The sequence below is a fragment of the Dendrobates tinctorius genome, unplaced genomic scaffold (genome assembly GCF_039654945.1).
Source record: "Dendrobates tinctorius isolate UK_male_01 unplaced genomic scaffold, ASM3965494v1 ptg000201l, whole genome shotgun sequence".
In the NCBI taxonomy this organism is placed as follows: Eukaryota; Metazoa; Chordata; class Amphibia; order Anura; family Dendrobatidae; genus Dendrobates; species Dendrobates tinctorius.
This window is the reverse complement of record NW_027361868.1, coordinates 11088039-11101370: the sequence shown is the minus strand read 5'-3', so window position 1 is coordinate 11101370 and position 13332 is coordinate 11088039. Positions and strand designations below refer to the sequence as shown.

The window sequence follows — 13332 nt, the reverse complement described above, 5'->3', positions numbered from 1 at the left end:
AGAACTTCTCGGGCAGTGGGAGGCGGGACAAAGTCAGGGCAGGGATGGCAGTGATCACACGGGAGACAGCCTCCGTGGCTGCCTGAACAGCGACCGTAGTAACATCCGCAGCTGAACGCTCGAGAGCTGCCAACCTGCCCTCCAGCTGCCGGATGTACAGCAGTAGTCGCTGTTCGTCCGCCATTACTAGCCAGACCCTGGCGTTAGTATAATGATAGGGCTGGCGGAACGCACCAAATAATAAAATATGGTAATGAGGTGCGTTCACAGCCCGGGGTCCACCGTGCAGAGATGGTAGACTGCTACTCGGTAATGGCGGACAGAAACTGTTGGCATAGCAAACAGACTCGGGTTAACTTCACCCGGTGAATAGGAGGCGGGCCCTGTTGCTTCACAGGGCCGCGATACCGCAGAGTGAAAGCTAGAGTCTTGATAACAGGACCCTGCCCCAAGGACACGGGGTTAGGGTCCCTCAAGACCCACTAGCGTTCGGTGCCGCAACTGCGATGCCAGGGAGAGACCCTTACTGAACGCTGTGCCCTGACAAGTCACAGGGTGCAGCTGATAGATGAATACCGTACGAAGAACGTACAGCGCAGCTCTGGCGGACGCCACTAACCAGTCTAAGCTTTGGTCCGGAAAAGCGCATTAATGGCGCAAGGCGCCGCTCTGACTGTAGTTGCTGAACGTGCGGTATCGTAGTGCCTAATGTAGCGTGGCGCACACTGGCGCCAACATGTGATAGGAGCTGGGAGCACTGCGGCGCTAGGCAGTGCCACTACTCGGCGCTGACTCTGAACCCTACTAACATGCGTATCAGAGGGAAGGGGTTTCATAATGAGTCAGTCAGCGGTTCACAAGCATCCATCATCACACACACTACTACAAATTGCAGACTATGCTAGCGCACGGCCGTGCGATCCTTTTATAGGCGCAGCCTTCCGGGACCTTGCTGATGGCCCAATCAGAGCTGCTTGAGGACCTGAGCGTGTGACCTCCGACCTCCAATGAGAGGTCGTCCCACAGGCATGCTCAGAAGGCTGCAAAAAGGACTTTAGCCTCTGGAGCTGCTCGCTGCTGGCTACTGCGGATTGCCAAAGCTGACCCAGAGGTGGCGTAGCAACCAACCTGACCACACTAGCCTGACCAAGACGCTGGGAACGACGTCTTTGCTGAGCAGGCTCCTCTGCGGCTGGGACTGAATGGGAGAAGGCAAAGCTTGAGATGCCTCCTGTGCAGAGGCAGGAATCCGTCGCCTAACACATGTCCTACATATATACACACAGCTGTGCTGCCTGCATCTACCACATATATACACACAGCTGTGCTGCCTGCATGTCCCACATATACACACACAGCTCTGCTGCCTGCATGTCCTACACATATACACACACAGCTCTGCTGCCTACATGTCCCACATATATACACAGCTCTGCTGCCTACATGTCCCACATATATACACAGCTCTGCTGCCTGCATGTCCCACATATATACACACAGCTCTGCTGCCTGCATGTCCCACATATATACACAGCTCTGCTGCCTGCATGTCCCACATATATACACACTGCTCTGCTGCCTGCATGTCTCACATATATACACACTGCTCTGCTGCCTGCATGTCTCACATACTGTATACACACAGCTCTGCTGCCTGCATGTCCCACATATATACACACTGCTCTGCTGCCTGCATGTCCCACATATATACACAGCTCTGCTGCCTGCATGTCCAACATATATACACAGCTCTGCTGCCTACATGTCCCACATATATACACACAGCTCTGCTGCCTGCATGTCACATACAATATTAATAAGGATAGATTACCTGAACAACAGGTGGATAGACGTCTGAGAAAGTTTATGGGCCCTGTTGTTGCTGAACCCCATTATAATTTCAGATCCTGATCCCAAAGGATGATCCTTTGGATTTCTGGTGGTCTGGTCAGCTATGTGTTCTGCTCAGGTCGGATCCCATATTCATAGTCTTATTAGTTCTCTACACTCTCTATCTATAGACCCCTCTCTAGTACGGGCCTGCATACTAACATGTCTGATTTGAGCCTTATAAAAAGTATTTTCACTCTTCCTTATTTCTGTACAGATAATTTACCATCTGATAGCGAGGAGAGCTCCGCTACACAGGAGAGGTAAGTTAGGCCAGATACATCTACCTCTATATAAAGCCACTAGCTGAAGAGCCTGGCGCTGCCCGGGCATAGTAACTAACTGTGGTTAGTTATAACAAATTATAATTATCCTCCATCACATAGTCCCGTGCCCATATACCCATCATACATATCCACCATTCCATATTCGAGTGCTCATATACCCATCATACATACCCATTTCTCCAGCGATGCTCTAGGTGTGCTGAACGCTTATGGAGGAAAACACGCACACCAGAAGACTTCATACACTTCAAATTTATGTTAAGGACATATAACTCTGCCCTTCACCTCGCCAAACAGACCTACTTCACCACCCTGATCTCCTCACTATCCAACAACCCCAAGAAACTTTTTGACACCTTTCACTCCCTCCTCAGGCCAAAAGCACAAGCCCCTATCACAGACATTTGCGCTGATGACCTTGCCTCCCACTTTATAGAGAAAATAGACAATATCCGTCAGGAAATCCGCTCCCAATCACCAAATTCAGTGACTCCCATCCCTCCCTGCATTTCCCCTGGCTCACTCTCCACATTCGATCCCATCACAGAAGAAGAAGTCTCCAGGCTCCTCTCCTCTTCTCGTCCGACTACATGCACAACCGACCCCATTCCCTCACATCTCCTCCAGTCTCTCTCTCCAGTCGTCACAACTCACCTAACTACAATCTTTAATCTCTCCCTCTCCTCTGGCATCTTCCCCTCCTCCTTCAAACACTCTATCATTACTCCATTACTAAAGAAACCCACCCTCGACCCATCCTGCACAAACAACTACAGACCAGTCTCCAATCTCCCCTTCATCTCTAAACTCTTGGAGCGCCTGATATACTCCCGCCTTACCCGTTACCTCTCCACTCACTCCTTCCTAGACCCTTCACAGTCCGGTTTCCGCCCCCTACATTCGACAGAAACTGCACTCATCAAAGTGACCAATGACCTTCTGACAGCAAAACGTAATGGTGACCACTCTCTGCTCATTCTTCTCGACCTTTCTGCAGCTTTCGACACTGTTGACCATCCTCTCCTACTCTCTAGGCTTCAGTCACTAGGCATTAAGGACACTGCTCTTTCCTGGTTCTCCTCCTATCTTTCCGACCGCTCCTTCAGTGTTCTGTTTTCTGGCTCCACTTCATCTCCTCTTCCTCTCGCTGTTGGGGTACCTCAGGGCTCAGTCCTTGGCCCCCTTCTCTTCTCTCTCTACACGGCCCCAATTGGACAGACCATCAGCAGATTTGGCTTTCAGTACCATCTTTATGCTGATGACACACAACTGTACACATCATCCCCTGACCTTACCTCTGCTGTACTACAGAACGCCACTGACTGTCTGTCTGCAGTCTCCAACATCATGTCTGCTCTCTATCTGAAACTCAACCTCTCCAAAACTGAAATTCTTCTGCTCCCACCATCTACCAACCTCCCTAAATCTGACATTTCCCTCTCTGTGGGTGGCACCATAATAACACCCCGACAGCAGGCGCGCTGTCGGGGTGTTATGTTTGACTCCGATCTCTCCTTCACCTCCCATATACAATCTCTTGCCCGCTCGTGCCGCTTACACCTAAAGAACATCTCTAGAATCCGCCCTTTTCTACCATGGAAACAACAAAAACTCTCACTGTCGCCCTGATCCACTCCCGCCTGGACTACTGTAATGCTCTATTAATTGGCCTCCCTCTCACTCGACTCTCCCCTCTCCAGTCTATCCTTAATGCAGCAGCCAGGGTTGTCCATCTGGCTAATCGTTACTCAGACGCGTCCGCTCTTCGCCAGTCGTTACACTGGCTGCCAATTCATTACAGGGTACAATTCAAAGTACTTGTTCTCACCCACAAAGCTCTCCACAGTGCGGCACTCCCTTACATCTCCTCCCTCATTTCTGTCTATCGGCCTAACCGACTGCTGCGCTCTGCAAATGACTTTCGACTAACCTCTGCCCTAATCCGCACCTCCCACTCCCGACTCCAAGACTTCTCCCGTGCTGCGCCAATTCTCTGGAATGCTCTACCCCAAGATATTAGGACCATCCACAATTTGCATAGTTTTAGGCGCTCGCTCAAAACACATTTGTTCAGAGCGGCCTATCACATTCAGTAATCAAAGTCATGTTATGTTTGTGTGTGTGTGTGTGTGTAGCCCATTCACTATCTCCATCTAACCCCCACCCCCTGAAGATGGCTGGACCATCATTGTAAATACATCATTGTAAATACAAACCTGTGCTTTGTATCTCCCCCACCTCATTGTAGATTGTAAGCTCCCACGAGCAGGGTCGTCTTATTTCGCTTTAATTATTGTATTGTTAACGTTGTTACTTATGACTGTTGTGTTTGAAACTGTTCAACTGTAAAGCGCTGCGGAATATGTTGGCGCTATATACTGTAAATAAAGATTATTATTATTATACATATTCTCCATCCCATAGTCCCATGCCCATATACCCATCACACATATCCTCCATCCCATAGTCCAGTGCCCATATACACATCACACATCCTTCATCTCATAGTCCCGTGCCCATATACCATCACACATCCTCCATCCCATAGTCCCGCGCAAATATACCCATTATGACATCATCATCACCATGGCAACCGTTATGACATAACCATCACCATTGCAACCTATTAAGACCTCTTCGTCACCATGGCAACCATTGTGACAGCATCTTCGCCATGGCGGGGCTTGCAACCCATGATGATATCAGTGTCGCCATGGCAACCATTATGACATCATAATGAGGGGCGGGGCTTGATACACACACTTTTTCCTGCCTGGATCACACTTCCGTTTTTTTAAATCCGTCCAAATCCGTCGTTTTCCGTTAAAAAACAGATCCGCCATGTTTTTGGCGGATCCGTTTTTTTTTTCCCATAGACTTGCATTAGCGGCTACTGCGGATCCGTCAAAAAAAGGATCCAAACGGATCCGTTAGCATCCGTTAGTGGCAAAAAACGGAAACGGATCCGTTTGGCGGACACAAAAAACGGATGTGTGAAACGTAGATAAGGACAAAATTGTTTGGTAAATTGGAACGCGCGGGGTTACAATTTTGCCTCACAACATAGCCTAGGACACTCTCGGGGTCCAGACATGTGACTGAGCCAAATTTTGTGGCTGTAGCTGCGACGGTGCGGATGCCAATCCCGGACATACACACCCACATTGAGCTTTATATATTAGATGAACTAGGCAAGATGTTTCCTGTGGATTTATATAGGATTTCTTATCTTTGCCAGGACACCACGATGTAACGTCCCCGGCTGTTTCCTGGAAGATGTTATTTCTCCTACTTCCATCTATGTTACCCACTTCCAGGAAAATAAGGAGGAGCTGGTGGAGCGACTGTACAACTGGTACAACCGGACAGTCTTCGATAATAAGGTATCACATCTTATCATGGGTTTCTGGGTGATACATGACTTCTCTATTATCTCCCCCTTTAAACAATAAATTCCAAGAAAAATGGCTCTAACTTTCTGAAAGGAAGATTCCTAACCCCTTTGTCATGTTTCTGTAATATAGTTATTGAGTATCTCAGGTAAATCTTACTTAGTTTGGTAAATGCCGTCACCGTCTTCTTATCTGTGCGATGAGAGGAAACCTTAGATGATCCACCACTGCAGAGACAAAAAAGATTAACTTTTGGCTTGAAGTTCAAAGGATTTTTACATTTATACATTAAAAATATTAAGTTGATATTTGGACATTTTAGAATAAGTTTATTTTTATTTTTGTTCTCACATCTTGGACTTCTCGGTAGACCCCGTGCCTCATACAAGTAGACCAGTGCTGTAAATCACACATGAGAGTTAGGGACTTTACAAGGTTGGGGTCAAAGAGTTTACAGATGTAACGGAATTTGTTTTCTTTATTTTAGCTCCCTTTGAAAATGGACATTATGTGGAGCAAGAAGATGGGAACAGCATCCGGCCGATGCTGGAATAAGCTGCAGAACAACCGCCGACTCTCACGTATTGAGCTTTCTGAAACAGTCTGCGATTCTGCCGGTAGGTTTCACATCACATCCATCCTACAGCTTCATAAGACAACCTGTGTACAGGGCAAATAAACTGCTACTTGTTATGTAATACATCTTATAAACTCATTGTACATACTGTCTGCTCTGAATCCACTCCTGTGTCTCCATTCAATGTCAGCAAGCAGTTAATCCTGAATGCTATCTCTGTGTTTTCAACTCTGCAAGCTTATATATGGTAACCAGCTTTTCCAACCTCTGCTCTGAATCCACTCCTGTGTCTCCATTCAATGTCAGCAAGCAGTTAATCCTGAATGCTATCTCTGTGTTTTCAACTCTGCAAGCTTATATATGGTATATAGTTTTTTTCAACTTACTCTGCTTGTCCCCTTATGTTGTGAGGTCAAGAAACTTTTCAAAGTGCTTTATGATCCATGTAGTGCTGGACATGTGTTTATTTGACCACAACATTTTATTGGGTCCTGGTGTCTCAATTTAGTGTGATTGATTAACGAGAAGAGAGAGAGCCAAAAAAAAAAAAAAAAAAGTTCTAAGTCTTATCCTCCTATATATTCAGACATAGCTTGGGGATAGCATTTATGCAGGGGGCATTTATGCACACTTTATCAAAGTACTGGCAGTTATAACATGGCAGTTAGACAGGTAAGACATTTATATACATCTACTCCCTGTACATTTGGAGTACAACAAATATATACCATATGCATTTGTGTAATTTTAATCCTGGCCGCTGCATTCACACACATCCACCGCCCTGGCATTAACTCTCTACACTCCATCCACATTGGCCCCTCACTTCTTTCCTCTCCTATGTATAGCACTCATGCTCTTTTCACGTTGTTAAACTGCACAGATCCAGTCAGTCCCACCATTCAACATCAGAGACGCTCTCACAAATCACTTAACCATCTGCTCACTCTTTCTATCCTCCTTCTCCTAGTCGCAGGAGACATTGCTCCCAACCCTGGTCCCCCATGTTATAGAAAGTCAAACCTCCCGACTGCTACACTCAGAAACCCCTCTAATCTTATTAATATTCCCTGCCTGCCATCTGTCTCTCTTAATTGTGCACTTTGGAATTCTCGCTCAGTGTGTAACAAACTCTCCTTCATTCATGACTTTTTCCTTTCTAATTCTCTTAACCTTCTGGCTCTTACTGAAACCTGGATCCAGCAGTCAGACACTACCGCTGCTGCTGCTCTTTCATACGGGGGGGCTTCACTTCTCTCATACCCCAAGATCAGACAATAGAGCAGGTGGAGGCGTTGGTCTGCTCCTATCACCAAAATGTACCTTTCAGGTTATCCCTCAAGTACCCTCACTTGTCTTCCCTTCTTTTGAGGTCCATGCCGTCAGACTCTACACCCCCTTCTCCATGCGAGTGGCGGTGGTGTATCGTCCTCCCGGCCCCTCCCATCAGTTCCTGGATCATTTTGCCACTTGGCTTCCACATTTTCTCTTCTTTGACATCCCTACCCTCATCATAGGAGATTTCAACATCCCCATTGCTCTTCCCCTCTCACCATCTGCTACTCACCTTTTATCTCTAACCTCCTCATTTGGCCTTTCGCAGCTTACTAATTCTCCAACGCATGAAGACGGAAACTCCCTCGACTTGGTCTTCTCTCGGCTTTGTGCAGTGGATGACTTTGCAAACTCCCCTCTCCCGCTCTCTGACCACAATCTTCTTTCATTCTCTATCAAGAACTGCCAGGCTGCTCAGGTCACCCCCACTGTCCAGACTTATAGAAACATACAGGGCATTAACACCCAGAAACTTCTGAAGAACTTGCAGTCTTCATTGGCCCCTATCTCCTCCCTCTCATGTCCTGATTCTGCATTGAAGCATTACAATGAAACACTTCAAACTGCCCTGGATGAATTTGCAGCCCCTATAAATAGAACACCACAACACAGACGGCGACAACCCTGGCACACGGTGCAAACACGTTTCCTGCAGCGGTGCTCCAGGTGCGCCGAACGTCTGTGGAGAAAATCCAATCTACCCGAAGATTTCATCCATTTTAAGTTTATGCTTAGAACATACAACACTGCCCTTCACCTCTCCAAACAAACCTATTTCAACACCCTCATCACCTCACTGTCCAATAACCCGAAACGTCTCTTTGACACTTTTCATTCTCTACTCAATCCAAGAGTACAGGCCCCAACCACGGAGCTCCGAGCTGACGATCTGGCCAATTACTTCAAAGAAAAAATTGACCAGATCCGACAGGAAATTATCTCCCAATCACCTCATACCACGCACTGTCCTCCCTCCCCCACTGCATCTAGCTCACTCTCTGATTTTGAACCAGTCACAGAAGAAGAAGTAAGCAGGCTCCTTGCATCTTCTCGCCCAACTACTTGCACCAGTGACCCATTTCCGTCACAGCTCCTCCAGTCCCTTTCCCCTGCTGTCACCCCTCACCTAACTAAAATATTTAACCTCTCTCTCTCTTCTGGTATTTTTCCCTCCTCATTTAAGCATGCCATCATACATCCACTACTTAAAAAACCATCCGTCGACCAAAACTGTGCCGCTAACTATAGACCTGTCTCTAATCTTCCCTTCATCTCTAAACTCCTGGAACGCCTGGTCCACTCCCGTCTTATCCGCTATCTCTCAGAAAACTCTCTTCTCGACCCTCTCCAATCCGGTTTCCGCTCTTTACACTCCACTGAAACTGCCCTCACTAAAGTCTCTAATAATCTGCTAGCAGCTAAATCAAATGGTCACTACTCCATGCTAATTCTCTTGGATCTCTCTGCAGCATTCGACACTGTGGATCATCAGCTCCTCCTCACTATGCTCCGTTCCATTGGCCTCAAGGATACCGTTCTCTCCTGGTTCTCCTCCTATCTCTCCGACCGCTCCTTTACTGTATCTTTTGCCAGTTCCTCCTCCTCTCATCTTCCCCTTACTGTTGGGGTCCCCCAAGGATCGGTTCTAGCCCCCCTCCTCTTCTCCTTGTACACTGCCCCTATTGGTCAAACAATCAGTAGATTTGGTTTCCAGTACCATCTCTATGCTGATGACACCCAATTATACGCTTCTTCTCCTGACATCACGCCAGCCTTTCTAGAAAACACCGGCGATTGTCTAAACGCTGTGTCTAATATCATGTCCTCACTATATCTGAAACTGAACCTGTCAAAGACTGAACTCCTGGTGTTTCCTCCCTCTACTAATGTACCTATACCCGACATTGCCATTTCTGTGTGTGGTTCCACTATTACTCCCCAGCAACAGGCCCGCTGTCTTGGGGTCATACTTGATTCCGAGCTTTCCTTTGCCCCCCACATTCGATCACTGGCTCGCTCTTGTCATCTGCACCTCAAAAACATTTCTAGAATTCGACCTTTTCTTACCTTTGACTCTGCAAAAACTCTTACTGTTTCTCTTATTCATTCTCGTCTCGACTATTGTAACTCTCTTCTAATCGGTCTCCCTCTTACCAAACTCTCCCCTCTCCAATCTGTCTTGAATGCTGCAGCCAGGATCATATTCCTCAGCAATCGTTACACCGATGCCTCTACCTTGTGCCAGTCATTACACTGGCTACACATCCACTCCAGAATTCAGTATAAACTTATTACCCTCACTCACAAAGCCCTCCATGGCTCAGCACCACCCTACATCTCCTCCCTTGTTTCAGTATACCACCCTACCCGCGCCCTCCGTTCTGCTGATGACCTGAGGTTAGTATCCTCAATAGTCAGAACCTCCCACTCCCGTCTCCAAGACTTTACACGTGCCGCGCCAATTCTTTGGAATGCACTTCCCAGGTCAATACGATTAGTCCCCAATCCCCACAATTTTAAGCGTGCCCTGAAAACGCATTTATTCAGACTGGCCTACCACCTCAACACATTAACCTAATCTATCCCTGTGTGGCAGAGCCAAAAGTTTTACCATAACCAGGTTCCCCGCATCATGTTCCCACATGCTTTATGCCTCCATTAGCCCTCTGTGTCCGTAATGTCACACACCTAACATTGTGGCTGGTCCATACAATCAGGGCAACTGTTACCACCCACCTTTCGTGTCTCCCTCTTTCCTCATAGACTGTAAGCTTGCGAGCAGGGCCCTCATTCCTCTTGGTATTTGTTATAATCTACTGTATGTGATTATTGTTATGCTGTAATGTCTATTGTCTGTACAAGTCCCCTCTGAAATGTAAAGTGCTGCGGAATATGTTGGCGCTATAAAAATAAAATTTATTATTATTATTTATTACTGTCATAAGAAAAACTAAGTACACCCTCTTTGAATTCTAATATTTGACATATCAGGAGAAAATTAAAAAAAGTATCAGCTCTATAAAAAGCCATAAAAGTAGGGAAATACAATCTCAGAAAACAACTTGAAAAAAAAATATTGCATTATTCTTTATTTTAGAAAAAGTAGGCCAAAAGGCAAAAACGGCGTGTGATTAAGTACACCATTGATGCAACTTCAAGTTATTGCTGCTAAAGATGATTCTAAAAGCTATTGATTCATGGGGTGTACTTATTTTTCACTCTCTGTTTCTGCATTTTGAAGTAGTATTCGGTAAATAAATAATGGCACGGTTGACTTGTCACGTGTTGTTCATCTCAGGATGTAGTTTGTATTTTGTCCTGCTCTGTAAAACCAAATTGTTCAATCAGGGTGTACTCAGATTTTCTCATAACTGTATAATCTCTTGTTTTAGTGCGAGTACGATCCACCCTTGCGCACGAGATGTGCCACGCCGCCTGTTGGATAATCGCCGGTGAACAAAGAGACAACCATGGCCCGTTATGGCAGGCTTTCACAAGAAGGGTAAATCTTATCCATCCCGAGCTGCCAAAAGTGACACAATATCACAACTATACCATCAACAACAAAAACAAGTACAAATGCGACCTGTGTGGTAAAGAGTAAGTGGATTTATGACTCATCTCCTCGGACACACAATCACTGCGGAGAGACGTCCGTGCGGTTCTGTTGGTAGAATGCTTTCATACTTTACTACTATCAGAGCGGACTGACGTCTGGGGGCTGTAGGGTTTAGGATGCTACATGTTATATTTTCTGTGCTGAGCCAGTTCATAATATATTGATTTCAATTTGTTCTTTTTAATATAATCCATGGTATTAATGAACGTTCATTCCAGCCCAGTAACCAATATCCCTCTTATCTTTGCAGAATTGGGCGATTTAGACCAATAGCTGGCAATAAACGTAAATGCCGCCGGTGCGGAGGACGAATGCGTCAACTACCCATCAGCTAAACATGTAACTATTCTTCAGAATATTTAGCCTCTAATTTGGTTTCTTTAAAATGTAAAGTCGAGACACTTTTATATATTTTCCCCTGAGTAGCGAGACAATGGATATCTGTGTTCATCACCAGCAATTAGCAGCAAAGATCCAGAATCCGTCCTCATAGGTCACCAGATAAACCCTGGTTACATTTCCCATAACTTGCTGGCTATGGAATGATTGACAATTCCCAACAATTATCTACAATGCTCTGGAAAACCTTCTATGAGTTTAAGCTTTGTTGGATGTAATTATTTTCTTTATATTTTCAGGTTCATTATTTGAACAGTGAGATTTATCTAAATATTGTCATCTCATCCACCTGTGATGGAGGTAAGAACGAAACTTCCATTATTGTCAGCAATCAATAATAAAGGTGATTTTTAAAATATTGAGAATCTTGAGTCTCTAATTTAGTCTTTTATTGAGTTTTATCATTTAAAGTTTAAATACTTCTCTATATTTTGCCTTTTTTTCACCGTGTAGGGAGACAATCAGTTTACGTCTTCATCACAAGCAGCGAACAGCGAACATTCAGAATCCACCTCTTCTGATGGACACAAAGCTTCTAACGTGTGTTTCCCAGGTAAATATTTCTGTAGTTTTCCTCCATTTATATATCTTCTTCATGTCAATAATATAAATCATCGTAAGTAACAATCATTCTTGTTTTCAAGAAGTGCAACAGCAAGGACATGATAGTGTAAGCAAGGCGTAATAGAAGAAATGCAATATAGTTTTTATTACTGCATTTATTTGTTCTAATTATTATTTTTTCTTGCTGCATAATTTTTTTAAATTCTGGTTGAGAAAGGAAAGAAATGATGAAAGTTATCAGCCTACTGCTGCGGAAGAATCGCCAACACACTGACGGGCGAGATGAGTCCCTCAGACATTGCACGCCGTATAGATCTATTGTGAGTGCTCTCACCATAGCCGTATGGTTCATGTCGCATTTTTCTAACATTACACTATTATTGGCAACTTCCTATTTTCAAGTTCCATATTGGCCTTCTTTATAGACAATATATAATGCAATATTTCACATCTATTTCAACTTCAGCTGATGACCAGAGATATGATGGTGAAGTTGCCTTCTCTGAGTTTGTTTCTTTTGATAACCAGTATATTTTGTTAAGCTTTTTAAAAACATCTTTCAATTGTTTTCAGGTTAATGAGAAAGGCGACTTATCGCTTCTACACAGGCATGACACATCTTGGAAGAAAAAGCTGAATACCTGCACCGACCTGCGCTGAGAACATGATCAGATGCAGTTTCCTAGACCTGGAGAATCTCTACAAGTGTTGGACATTTGAACTTCAATAGTCATCAATTGCTTGTTTTTTTCTAATTTTTCTGAGTTAGATATAAATACCAATAAAAATGAATATATTAGTTCTTTCTAGTTGGGATTTTTGTTCTACAAAACGATGGCTGTTGATAAACTTATTACAATTAATGAAGCACAGTACAACAAATGTACAAAAATACTCTGTTGTAAAAAAAAAATATATATATCAGTAAACAGCAAGTGCTAGTAAAAAGATGATAACAAGACAGGGTATTTAGTTGATACGTTTTTTGCCAAAAAATGTATACTAAGCTGCTCTACCAAACATCAAGGTATACCCATCAGAGCACTCCCTAACCTGATGTATTTAAAACCTGACCATGTGAATAGTACCTATATGAGCAGGATTCAGAAAGGGAATGTCCGATGTGGACCCGCTGTGGAAGATTATTACTTGTGTGATTCAACCATCACCTGCCTCAAACAATCGAGAGGAGCGGAGCTTTGTCTGCTGTTAAATGTTAAATGCAGCTGTCAGTCTGTGAGAGCAGCATTTAACCCCTTAACGTCTAAT

General features: G+C 44.7%; 1 protein-coding gene across 2 annotated transcripts in view; it reads left to right on the top strand.

Moving 5' to 3' along the window:
* LOC141056940 (germ cell nuclear acidic protein-like) overlaps positions 1–12836 on the top strand; it is a 60030-nt gene extending 47194 nt beyond the window's left edge. The window contains exons 2-9 of one of the 2 annotated variants that reach the window (XR_012221958.1): positions 2108–2153; positions 5416–5560; positions 6057–6186; positions 10874–11439; positions 11739–11799; positions 11953–12052; positions 12281–12383; positions 12637–12836. Coding sequence is in view for 1 of the 2 variants with exons in the window: in XM_073553419.1 (XP_073409520.1) it covers positions 2053–2153; positions 5416–5560; positions 6057–6186; positions 10874–11085 (588 nt within the window). In the remaining variant the exon portion in view is untranslated. Of the gene's footprint in view, positions 1–201; positions 2154–5415; positions 5561–6056; positions 6187–10873; positions 11440–11738; positions 11800–11952; positions 12053–12280; positions 12384–12636 lie in introns of those variants that run through there. The other variant, XM_073553419.1, reaches the window with a different exon arrangement.
* The last annotated feature ends 496 nt before the right edge of the window (positions 12837–13332 follow it).